This window comes from Plectrocnemia conspersa, unplaced genomic scaffold (assembly GCF_051122295.1).
Source record: "Plectrocnemia conspersa isolate PC_06_02 unplaced genomic scaffold, ASM5112229v1 ptg000014l, whole genome shotgun sequence".
NCBI classification, from domain to species: Eukaryota; Metazoa; Arthropoda; class Insecta; order Trichoptera; family Polycentropodidae; genus Plectrocnemia; species Plectrocnemia conspersa.
Window position 1 is genome coordinate 11,803,203 of NW_028277178.1, and position 14,016 is coordinate 11,817,218.

General features: G+C 32.8%; 1 protein-coding gene across 3 annotated transcripts in view; it reads right to left on the reverse strand.

Annotated features, from left to right (window-relative positions):
* Pka-R1 (protein kinase, cAMP-dependent, regulatory subunit type 1) overlaps positions 1-14,016 on the reverse strand; it is an 83,292-nt gene that overhangs the window by 6,315 nt on the left and 62,961 nt on the right. For all 3 annotated transcript variants that reach the window (XM_088204738.1, XM_088204739.1, XM_088204740.1), the window contains 2 exons: positions 4,427-4,582; positions 2,401-2,601 (listed from right to left, as the gene is read on the reverse strand). In XM_088204738.1, coding sequence (XP_088060864.1) covers positions 2,401-2,601; positions 4,427-4,582 — 357 coding nt within the window. The remainder of the gene's footprint in view (positions 1-2,400; positions 2,602-4,426; positions 4,583-14,016) is intronic.

A 14,016-nucleotide genomic window follows, 5' to 3' on the forward strand; every position in this document is an offset into this window, starting at 1 on the left:
CGGTCGTGAGCAAGTCGCTGTTCCGCTCAACTTTCAACTTAAAAGTTGTAAATAGCACAGTTAACCTAGAAAAAGCAGCCATAATAACGTTTGCAAATGTTACGTCGCTACTGTTCACTGTTTGTGAATAGTTCTTGTGACAGACAGAAAGACACATGTATTTTCTGTTTTATAGTATAAATAATAATTTTAAAATGGTTGATATTATAAATTATTTAAAAAAATCTTTGGTTTCTGTTCAATATGCAATAAGAAGCCTATCCAATTCCCTGTTATGTTTATATAAATCAAATGTCCTTTAAATTAAAAGGGGAATATATAATTACACTTTAGTTTAAATAGTATGGTACATGTAACTATAATTAGGAAAGTTTCCACTATAAATTTAATATGTTGCAATTGTGGTACAATCTTAACCTGAACCTGCGGATAATTTTATGGAGTTTGGTTAATTCATTTAGAATAGGTTTTGGTTTGAACATCAAATGGACGTTTCGAAACTGTCAACATATGTGAAAGTAAACCGCACGCTAAGGTGTCACGGTGTAAAGTATCCGTTTTATAGTAGAAAGTAATTAATACAAGTGATAATAATTGTTCTTGTATGCATTACATTTGTTCAATGGTGAAATATTTTTTTTAATATCGAATAAATTTAATTATACTGAAATAATTTATTTTTTATGCAATATATTTGCTATTAGTGTAAATTATTAAATATGATCTAAGCCAGGGGTCAGCAACTTTTTCAGAGTCGTGGGTCATATTCAGATTTTAGTTTTATTTACCGGACCGCAAGTCATTAAGAGGAATGGGGTTCCAGTCGATCGCGATTAACTAATAAATTACAAGATAAAATCCGATCAATTCTATTGGATGATTTTACCTTATAAAATTGTGTACTAATTTTAACTCAATAATTTTTTATGATTTTCCCTTTAAGAGCTACTAATTTTACTCAAGAAAATTAGTACCGAAGTAAAAAAAAATTTTTAATAACCATTAATTATGCACAAAAAAATTAGCTGCAAAGCAAAATTGTTTAAGATTTTTCCTTTAAAACACTCTAATTTTGCTCAATTAAAACAAACCGAAAATTCTCCTAAATAACTAATAATTTTGCACAAGAAAATTAGCCGCGAAGTAAAAAAATTCCCTTAATAACCAATAATATATATATTTTTTAGTTTACTTCTAATCCGGCGACTCCATAGAAAATCTTTTTCGAAAGACCTCAAACCTTCTGGAAAATTCACATTGTGAATCTTCAACAATTTCAATAAAGGCTGTCTTTCATGTTTGCCATCCAATTACAGATACAGATTTATATCACGTAAAATGATATAAATTTTCTTCGTCTTCGTCTATTTAAGCTACATAGTCATTTCTTTCCAAACATTAAAGTCACTGTGCACAATGCTTTGAATAAATATTATTAATTGTACAGATTATTATGTCAGAACTGTCATTCATTGCCAATGCATACCAATTTATTTATATTTATAAAATATTTGTTTTTTATAAATATAAATAAATTGGTATTAATTTTTTTTATTAGCAAATATGGCCAATCGCTGTAGGCATCTGATTGCCGACTCCTGATCTAAACTAAAGTGCAATTAACTATCGCCAAAATTAAAATATGTGGGCCTTACAAAGATTATGAGGAATCTCTTAAAAACATTTCGTTAATCAGTCCGATATTTACTCTGTTAGAAATAGAAATACATAATAGTAGAAATCAGTGGAAGGCGTATCATTGGTTCGCTTTCGACGAATCCAATCTTGGTATCCAATTTATAATACGCATGAATCCCAAGATTAGTAAACATAATCCCGAAATTTTCTAAATTAATTTTTTTTCCAAGAGTCTTAACGAATTTCTCTGTTATTCAACGAAAATGACAATGGGTGAAAATGGCAGAAATTTCGAAACTCTTAAAATTAGGTGTCGAATCACTGTCGACGTGATGCTAACTTGTGCTCAGGCGATGCAATTTTAAATTCGCATTCCAGCAATTGACCTAGTTTAAATCTGCATTAAGCAATGACGTTAAAATTGTTCTTAAAAGCACGAAGACGAACATATTTAACCGATGCACTATATTTGATGCATACTATATATTAAAATCCAATTCATTCGATGACGATAATCATCAGATGTTTACAGTAATTATTCGTAAAACTTTTAGGGAAACGATAAAAAAATATATTTAAAGATTATCTAAAGAACGTGAAAAAAGTACGGTACAAATTTATAGGATTATGTTCAGTCTTCTCATCCGGAACCTCTGGAATCAAAATTCCATATTTATTATCGAGGAATTTAGTGTTTAGTGGTTCAGGCACTATTTTCTTGCAAATACACATTAAAATTCGTTATTGAAAATATAATCAAACCTCGACATCTCCGGAATCGATCACGTAAAAGTTGTCACCCTCGTCGCCCTGCTGGATGATAGGCTCTCCGGGCAGGTAGTTCACCGGGAACATGGCGTCGAATATGTCCGATCGTTCGTCCCCGTCCAAATGCGAGAACAGCACGTTCTTGGCGATGGCCTTCGCCAGAGCTTCCATCGTCTTGTAGTCCTTGGGCACGACCTGAAAGTTAACGTTATCGAATTATTACATAGCAGTTGCCCACCCTTAGGAATACAATATCCGGGTCACGTTCCACGCAATACAATTCCGAATAAGTGCGTACACATTTCAACGTGTCGATTTTATTTTGACGTATGCGTGTATTTGGGAGTGTGTATTTAAAGGCAGTTATCGCGTGATAGTCAATTAGCTGATTTCTTGTTATATTAATTGTACATTATCTAGATTAATAACTGAGATATTATACATATATATATCTTTAAGATAATCGAAGTTTATAAGTATACACGTTATATTGCATACACATATAAAACATATAAATATGTATACATTTAAAAATTGACAATGCTTTTTAAACGCTGAAGATTAAAAAGCTATTATTTAAACGATTAAAAATACGGTATTCGATATGAGAAACTTTCGATAAAAATAAAGTTTCTAGAGCACTATTCTAGGGTAGGTATAGCGAATCTTTTTATTTACAAGTTTCCCAAATTCATGTTCAAGATAAATATAAATAAAATATTGGTTTGTACACAAAATATATTTGCCAAGTTTATTTTAAAATTTATAAAAAAACAAATCTTTTAAAATTCAGTGAGATATTCATTGATGTTTGTCCGATGCCAATTTATTTATATGCTAAATATAATTGGTTATTTTTAATCCTACACATGCTGTTAGCCAGAAGTGGCAAATAGGTAGCTTGAAGGGACATCACTACTCGACCATTACTCATCAGTTTTAATTTTGTATAACATTAATTTAAGTTTATTAGCAAAAAAATACGTTAGGGTGTAAAATATAGCTCGTGATTAACAAATTAACCATTGCCCTTTTATAAAACAGTAAATTATTAAAACGACCAGATTTTACGCATTGCGCGGTTTTTTTTTGCAGTTAATATGCAAAATGATGGCCATATTTCGAGGATTAAGCAATACGAGTTTCAGAGAACCATAAATAAATATAAGACATACCAACTGCAAGACGAGCTCGAGTGAAAGTAATGCATAACGGCTAATTTTTGTACTGAAAGTAATGCATTACTGTTCATGTAGCTGCGAACGGCCAGTATGCCAGCAATTTTGATGTTTTACTTTGAATGTCTATTAATATTCATACATACTTTTAAAAATCTCGGCGAACCGCAGAGCAACTGCTCACGGGCCGCGTACGGCCCGCGGGCCTGAGGTTGCTCATTATTTCATTAAATGGTACTTGCAACAAAGACTTGAACAAATAATACGCTCGGTGCATAATACAATGAAATGCACCAAAATATACTTAAGCCAGAGATGATACATTCCAAAGAAATTACATCATTGCTAATTCTATTGATTTTTTAATCTTCATATGCAGATAGTCTAACAAAATAATTTTCAAAACTCAATTAGGCGAAGTACTTTCCCTAATTATCATAGGGTATATAAGCTCAAACACCGCGTATTGATTTCACTTCCGTCGGGAACTTGACACTTATACAACTTCATTTCCGAATTCGCAAACAGAGAAAAGAGAGTATAGCCGAGATCCAGAAACTTTAGCACACCAGAATAAAACGTATCATACATCGTTAAAACATCTCAATGTAAACACACGGTTTTAAATGAAGTCCCGCACATTAAATATGTATGTATAAATCGAAAATGAATAAAAAAAAATACATTATGCATGCCTGAAGAAACGTAGCGATCTTAAAATTTGAAAGGCAAATCCTTTTTATCGAGAAGAGTGCAAAAAGTTATTCTAAGCTAGTTTTAATCTATAATCGCCCCAAGACAGAACAATAAATTTTAACTGAGTGATTTATGCTAGAAATTACCTTCTTAACGTAACTGGTGGCATCTTCTTCTGTGACGGGTTCAGCGCTAATTCCACCGCGTCTCCTGGCCGGCTGGGCAGCCGGCTGCGGAAGTGGAGACAGATCATCCGCTTCTTCTGGAGCAGCAGCTGCGAGCGCCGCCGAATGAGCTTGCTCCTGTAATAAAGAAAAATAAACAATAAAATCAGCTTTGATAAAGACACAGCAGCGCACGGTGCATTGCGCATTGTCGGGGTTGTACTGCAATTTCGACTGCAGCGTCCTTTGTGTGGCATCCAATAAGAATACAGCACAGTATATACATACGCTATTTAACAAAATAGAGGTGTATATTTAAACACGAAAAGCTCACGGTAAACTTATGTAAGTCGAACACTAAAATATTCGACCTTAGTCTGCACAATAAAACTATGTTTAGCGAAAAATAATCAATCAATCAATATAAATCCAAACTTTGCTAGTTTTGAGGCTATTACACCGCCCACAAAACACACAACATGAAACATGGCAAAAGTCGAACGCTACATAATCATAAACACGAGCTTGAAACTATCAACTTATGACGGGAACATCAATCTGGAAATCGCGTCAAACCTGGTTTGATTTACAAATATTTATATAAACTTTACATTCGTGATCCTTTGAAGCGTCTTCAAATACAAATAGAGTTAGGCCAACGTACGACCGGCCGACAGCTTCTGTAAGCTGACCTTAAGTCGTTTTTTATTATGATTTTATAGTCGACTCTGCTTATCGTATCTCATCGCAGTTTAACACACGTAGTCATATAGGCAATAACATAATATACCGTTCCATAGTAAAATAAAACACATCACGCAGCATGCGCAAGAAAGTTTCTAAATAAACGCGACATCGCATTTTATGCTCATTATAGTACGATGAAAAAAATAGTTTTATCAAAACTGCGATCGGCACGGGATTAGACGGTTATGGCAATTAAAACTTCGCAGTATAATGAACATTCAATAAGCATAGGCAAAAAGGTAAATGGTAGCTGCCTGTTCGGAGAGTAAGACCTTGATTGTAAATAAGTATTGTATAATATACATATTTGGAACAAAGTTGACAAAGTGAGATTGATAAAAAAATACATAATTGGATCACGATATGGGTATGAATTTGGTTAAACTAACAGAAAAGTTTGGTTAAATTTAATATTTAACTTAACCAAGAATTTATTTTGTAAATTTTAAAATAAATGAGAAACGGCATGAAATGGTGCGTATTTTACATTATATTAGCAGAAAAATCCATAGATTTTCATCTTAATAGCGTGAGTTGGGGTAAGCTGTGGGTATATATCGTAGCATCTAGTGTTAATCTACAATCAAAAGAAATTTCACATAAAGTGCAAGTATAATGAACACGCACCATACAACACGTGACGGCATTAAGTGTAAAATTGGGTGTAAAGCTCCACTATAAATGTCAACGTTTGCCTCATCAAAAATTGCAAAACAATCACACATAAATTCATAAAAAATCATCGTGGTGTGCAAACTAAGATGCATTTTCATTGAATAAATACTCGCCGCGAGCCTCGCTCCTGACCGCTAAAAAGTTAAAAGTGAAACAGTGTTCAAATTGATTGTAAAATCTGATATTAATATATCTACAAATTTATAAGGCAATAGTTAACGTCAATTTATATATATATATATGTACATTAATATAAATGAAAGCGAAATATGTTTAATAACACTATATTAATAGAGGAAATGAAAAAGATAGATGCACAATGCCATGGCAAGATATGTTTTAAAAATAATTTATAACTAGCCCTCATTTTTGTTTGATTCGTGTTTGATATTGTAATAAATCTACTACTCGCTTACATATCGAGTAACATTAAGTAAATCTCAACTCACGTGGAAAGTTAGTCGAAAATGGTTTGTTTACATCACCGGAAAGCTTAAGAGCACATAGACGAAACTCCTTGTAGTTTCTTATAATACGGTTTGCAGATATGTTGTGGAAAGTTAAAATTTATGTGAATTACTTTTATATATCACTCGACTTCTTTGGATGGAAAGCAACGGGAGATTATTATATTATAAAACTATTAAAATATACTTTATGGCCGTAATAGTAGCTGAAAAATTACGATGCATTAATTACATATTTGTCTGAAGAATTGTAACACACGCTGTTTACGCCCTGATGTATAAAATCGTTACATTTACAACAGTAAAAAACGAACTTTAAAGCTTCACCTGTGAAATGCGATTGATTTTGATATTTTGCCAATGTTTTGTTTAGGCGAATGTGCGTCATGATGAGCGATTAAAGAAAGCGTGTCTTTGTATTATTCTCTTTTTAATAAACGTGTGTAAATAATGAGATGCGTTGAGAATATTAGGGGCCAACTTAGCATGTATGTTTCGAGATAGTTAAGAGGACAATTTAAATAAGCAATATATAAAATAATTACTTCAAAAAACTAATTGTTTGTGCATTATTATTGGACAGTTAAGGTGCGAGCTAGCATTGATCAGAACTAGGGTATGAAAACCCGTTTTTTTTTACTAAATTTGTATAGTTTTAAAAAGCAAATTTTTAGAAGTAATAAAATTCTGAAACTAGTTTTTTTAAAAGTCTGTTTTTGTATAAGCCTTAAATTAGAACAGTGAACACCTTACGAATTCTTTTTCGAAGAAAAAATCCGAAGATTTGCCTTACATAAATGCACAAACAATTCGTATTATGGAACAAAGTTCTTATTTTAATGCACATATCGCTTAAAATAATTATCTGTTAAATAGCACCCGATAGTTTAATTCAAAGTTATGGGTCTAGTCACCGTCACCGTCGAGGTCGAGTTATTAATTGATGAAGCTGTGCATCTGTTCGGAAATAAATATTTTTAATACACAATTCAATGTCAGGTAACAAAGAAACGACTCCCCACAAGGCCCTAAATAAGACACCATATTGAATTATCGAACGTATCCAAGCACTACTACAATAGACATGCACACGTTCTTAGTGAGGGCAAATTGCAAACGGAAAAGCGAATCGCACACGCGAGAATAGACTACGTGCATATGCTTTGAACCAATTTTGTCGAGTTACACGCCTACACTTGAGACTGTAAATAGGCGAAAATTTCGCTAGCTGGTGGTGCAGCAGGTTGGGCACCGCAGGGCACAAATTGTCATGACACAGACGTGACCGGAAAGCGATAAACCTTAATTAGATTATCCGTGAGTCCGCGACTGGCACATTATTCAGAGCGAGGGTCATCGTTCGCAGTGACTAGCAAATTGCAACAATTCTAAACATCGCTGCTACGACACTGAACGTATAAAGGAAGTATACCATTATAATCCGATCTAAAAAGTCTTCTTAATGCAAGATTCGAGCTGCTTTTGTTGATCGCGAGCCACCGGTTGATCGTTGCTTTTGAAGCTTCTATAAATATACGAAGACATCCGTAATACATATACGTATGCCACATACCTACCCCTATCTAGGCTGTCATGTGTTGTTTTACTCATGGTATTTTCAGCAGTGCCTACGTAGAAAAAAACTTTTAAGAATAATATTTTACAATACGACAACATTACGCTAAATAATTCAACGCGAAAGGCTTTCGCGAATCCGTCGAATCGATCGCTTTTTATTAATAAATAATACGATGCACGAATCGCAATAAAAAATATATATATAGTAGTGTATTTAATACGGAATACGAAATAGATTTAATAGGCTGTTGTTGAACGATGACAGAAACGGAATATTCGTGGCCTTCGCGACATGAGAGGGAGAGCGCTAATGTGGACTTAATATATCAAACTATATGTCATATACATATATAATATAATGAGATATGTGAAATATGGCTTATGTATATACATATGTGTAATATAATAATAATAAGCCTTTGTTATTAAACCTGCATTAATAAGCCCACGTGCAATTATTTGCATCCATAAGATTTTTCCAACCATAAATACTTGATAATAAATACAACATATTTATAAGTTCGAGTGGTTTAATACAGTAAAAATAAAATCAGAAGCCCTGAAAGTCATAGAATATATTAAAGCTCGAACACCTACGACAATGCAGTAATTGTAATAGTATTTATAAAAGATATCAGCTGACAATGCTTGAAAATATACATTACTTGATATTATATTCAATAATAAGGTCACACACAGTATTTTACAACACAATTATAAGCACAAATAATTGTGCTTATTGTACGGATCACAATGGCACATTCGTCTCAAACGATAATCACACATAAGTAGCGCTAAAAAAACTACTCTTTGTCTGGAAAGGACGAGCGCTAAATAAAACATGCTATCCTACGTACATTACTTTTTTGTTTTTCAACTTTTTAGTTACTGAAAATGACAATCAGGACCGTTCATATTTTAGGGCTGAACACATTTCGGGAATGTGTTCAAGAAGCGATTCAATTGGCTCCAGACATTCTTATCTGCAATTCGCCAGAGCTGTCTCGAACCAGCATACTAAAATATGTAATACGTGGTCATAGAAAAAAGACGCAGTAGGAAAAACATTGAAGACACAGCAGCAAGTGTCTATTGATATACATCAATGAATCGTCCAAAGAGCATCTCGAGAACACATTACGAGAGATCCCAGCTACTCCACGAAAACATAGACAATAATACAACTCGACACGCCAGCGAACACTTCAACCACCTAATAGCGGCATCTACATTTCGTTATATATGTGGCTATTTATAAAATAAACTGTTTCTAACCTTTACAGCGTTTATTTGGCCACAAAGTTCACCCCTTCAGCCGCAAAACACAAAAAATATATTTATTTCAACTCCAAAAATAAATATGAAACATACAATGAGAACTGTATGAATTTACGAATCAGCAATATTATTTATATAAATATTATTAAATCGAGAGAGGCATCATTTCACGCGAGAGCCACGTAAAGCTTTTTATTGTTAATAAGAATAGATACAATTTCAAGTCCAGACGACTGAGACGAAAAAGAGATATAATCTCAATTCACGAGATTGAAAGATTAACCGTAACCAATTTCACAACTTCGTTGGAAAAAGCTAAGCTTTTACAAAGCTCTCTTCATTAATTAACAATCGCAATTAATTACTTTAAAGCACCTATAATGATGGGCAATTTTCCACTAACAAACGAAATTACAAAGTCATGTATGAACGAGGCGTGTCCGTATCGGATTCCGAAAAAAATCTAATTAATATTTTCCGAGCCGAAAACATTCAGGCTTCGGTTCAGGCCAAGTACATAACTACAGCCGATTGACAGAATGGATATTTCCGGGCAATTGTAGCCCGGAAGCCATTACCGTAACACCTGTAACGGCCGCGCACAATATTTCATATTTTAAATGGCGCTAGAGCGCCAATTTTACCATAAAGCTATTTTTTCGACGTGGCCGACTATTATGTTGCGGAGCTTGAATAGAAAAATATAGAACACGATGTTTCTCAACAATCAAAAATATATTGCTTGTTATAATATTTTTATAACTTTCATTTTTAACCGACCAAAATATACTTTTTCTCATACAATAATGGGACTGAAAAAATAACAGAGAGCTTTTTACCCAACATCTATAAGAAGAAAAATGGCGTTTTTAGGCCAAAGGGTATGACTTTGCAGCCAAAATGGACGCCGGAAAATCTGGTAATAGTTTATTTTATTAGGCATATATAAAGTACCACATACATTTTTTACGCAGGGTAGAACACATTGCCTATTGCGCACCCTTTTCACACAAATTGTAGTTTTTCCTATACTCATGTGTTATTACGAGTGATTAACGTCTCGGGACGGATGTGCTAATAGCTGCTCAGTGAAATATTAACAATTATTAACGAAAATTGCTTGGTCCAGAGATCTCTCTTTCATCGAGACGAGTTGGTATTCATTTTTATTTATTGAATGGTCATTAAAACTACATTTAAATTAATTGCGCAGGTGGTTGAAACTCCAACAAAGAATCTCGAGGTTGAAAAACATATTATGGATCAAGTTAAGGGATCTGAAAAAATCATAAAATGGAACTCGATATTTTTCTAGGCAACATATGACTCACAAAGCATCTCTAAAAATTTGATTGAGCATTTTCTGCTGTAGAGCTTTTTATAACTAAATCAAGAACCAGACTAAGTAGCCGCAATACTATTGTTTTTGTAAATCTTGGGTACGTTCAATTTTAAACGTCATGTAACGATATTAAGATAATTTTTAAATGTGACTATATTTATATTTGAAAATATAAAAATAATTGATAAAATCCCGAATAAATGCTGATTTTATCTCGGCGTGATACGAATATGCCTAATGCACAATTACAAAAGCCACCGTTCTCACTTCACCAACCACTAAAAGCGAGACCTTCTTGTTGCATTTTTAAGAATCACTAAAATAAAGCAATTATAATATATTATGTAAAATATTTTTCAAGCAATACAAAGTATATCACAAAAATGTACCGCTCCGACATTAAAAAACGGATCTTTGAAACTAGAAGAAGGTTTCCACCGTTGTTACACACAATCGGACATTTGGGATCGGAGACAGGTATTCACCTCGGTTGGCCACGGCACACCCAGAGACCGCAGTCCTGCGCCGCCTGAGACTGAGCAGCCTCCAGATATAGCAATTACAAGATATTTACGATCAGTTGACCTGAAGGACTTTTTGACAACTTCTTGTACAAAACGAGGCGCTGCTAAAGCGCTACAAGTCTGTTCTACTAGAGCTTTTCTTGATATCAACGAGTACAGGTTTATTAATCAAATAAATATAAATAAAAGAACGGCTTCCAAAACAACAGTTTATGATTTTTTGTGCAATAAATAGTATGTACAACCAACTTCAGTCAGTACCATATACATACATATACCGTCAAATAAATAAGGCTGAGAAACCCTAGACGGTAGAATGGCAGATTTGTTTTATAGCACAAACAGTTACATAACGTATTATACTTGTAAATGGATTACAGTCTAGCTCCTTTCTATTACAAATCGAATAAATACTGGGTTGATATTTAGAAAAAATGATTATTAGCAAATGCTCTAGTACTATATTTTTATTTCGCTGATTATGTAAATTTGTTCAAACGGAATGTCGAATACTTCGGAGGGTCAATATTCAACCCATAATAAATTGTATTTAATTAAAATTTATAATCACAAAATAGTTAGTGAACCTTTGACAGTGACACATTAATAATTCCTGACCTTTTAAAATGTGCACACCTCCTGAATTATTAAATTTTGCCCGGTAACCGCAACTTTTACGTGATATTAATATTTAAATTCGGCCATCGAGTATAACAACTTATACATAAAGTTTTAAAACAGCCGACAAACCAGCAAGGCGGATTAATGGTATAAGTCATTGATTATAAAATGGTCGATCGTTGGTAACAAACCAACGTTCAAGATAAAATTTCCATCTATCAGCTTAGATTTTCCCCTAGCGGAATAATTTTTAAGTCAAGTCGATAAAATACCATTTAAATATAATAGAAATCCAACGAATCGTATAATATAAAGCACAAAAATAAGCCTAAGTTCCGGCAAAGTCCAGTGAAAAACGCACCGTAAGTCCTTAATCTACATAAGCCCATCGTAATAATGAAAATGTAGCCCGCCAGTAAATTTTCTCATCTCCATATAGGGTTAATAAATAACGAGCACATTGGCCACTTGATGCACGTTAAAGCATAAGCACTACAAGGTCATCCCTCGTGCAATATAATATTCTAACATAGAACAAAGTAAATTTTAGTACATAGTTACATGCGATCTAGCAAATTTGATGATGTCTTCATCTGCGGCGAATCCAGACGATCGATTCCAGCGACTCCATCTTCTCATCTTCCAAAATTAATATTATTTTATAATAATACAGTAAACAAAATAACATTGTTGTTACGCAGCAAAACATCAAATTATGTATAAAGAAAAAAATACTAAAAAGCGCACGGGTACCATGGAAAGCTTAAAGCGAAGTTTTCTTTATTATTATTATTTGCGTTTCATGTAAAAGAAAAATGAATTAAATTCAGTACGCCCCCTGTCTATCAAACAACGTGAAATCTCGCACGTAAATCGAACAGAAAGCCGTTTTTCCATTAGGCTTTTGGTGTTAAAGAAAAAATAATCAAAGGTAACCTAATTAACGTAAAAGAATTTAATTAAAAAAGTGTTAGCCGATGAAATACGCGTGCCACTGTGTTTTAAATTATATTTTGTAGATAAAAGTTATATAAATACACAATAGCACGGGAGATTAAAGTTTTCTCCCAGCAATAATTTAACCAGTTTTTTGGAAAAAAAAATATTATCTAATGAGTGTTTGATTATATATTATATTAGGTATAGTGAGTTTATAATATATTATATACATCTTAAGTGAAATAGAAGTACGTATAACCGAATACGGAATTAGTGTCGATAAATCCGAGGTCTAGTAATTATGAAATAACAATAAAAATAATATTTTTTAAATGTTAAAAATACAATTGAAAGGTTAATTTATATTATGAACCACATCTGTACTATGAAACAGAAAATAAATGTGTCTGTCTACTATTTACCGAACGGTAAATAGTAGCGACGTGACATTTGCACATATAATTTTGGCTGGCATTTTTAGGTCAACGTTGAAAGTTAAGAGTTGAGCGTTCAGCTCAACTCCAAGAGACTAAAAATATTGTATATAGCCAAATAAAGCAAATTGGTAATAACAGAAAAATAAAATTAATTATAATGAATAAAGAATCGCGTTTGAATCTATCCCGGGCGAAGCCGGGTAATAAAGTTAGTTATTAGATAAATGTCAGTTTGAACCATTAAGGGTAAACAGTAAACAGCCATTAAGTGGATTTTTAAAAGACGCACAAATAGTAATTTATTACAAAACAATAAAGAGTTTTCAATTCATAAGCGTTACAAGATGACATCTACAAATTACAAACAAATTCAAAACGTTAAAATTTTGATTAAAGCTTTCAACTCGGAAATGTTTTCGTGTATTGTCTCGTAATATTGAATAGCTTGAAATGGCAGAATTATTGTTTAAACAGTCCTCTGTTGATCGCATTGTCAAATATTAAACAATAAATGATTTGGATAAGCACATTGGTTATATGTGACTGTTGCAAAATGTTAATTAATTTTGTTTTTTTGTTATGAAAACAACTAACAAAATTATCTAATCAAAAATAAAATAACAATGATCACTTCAAGTTTAACGTATACACAATAACTCACGTGTTAAAAAATACAAACTATAAAAAAATATTCAAGCGCTTTTTAATATTATGTAATTTTATTTTTCACTTTCTATCGATATAGAATTAGTCACATGTTTAAAACACTGAATAGCTGGCTCGTGTTCAGCATCACGCCGTTCAGCGTAGATGTTATCAAGATACATTGGATTTCAATATTAAATTTCTATAAATGTTTCAAAGAAGAGATAGGTAACATATTCAGCCTCAATGCATTCAATGTTTAATTTAGATCGGCGGACTGTGAGTATAAATAGTGAAAATCAAAATCTATAAATTAGTG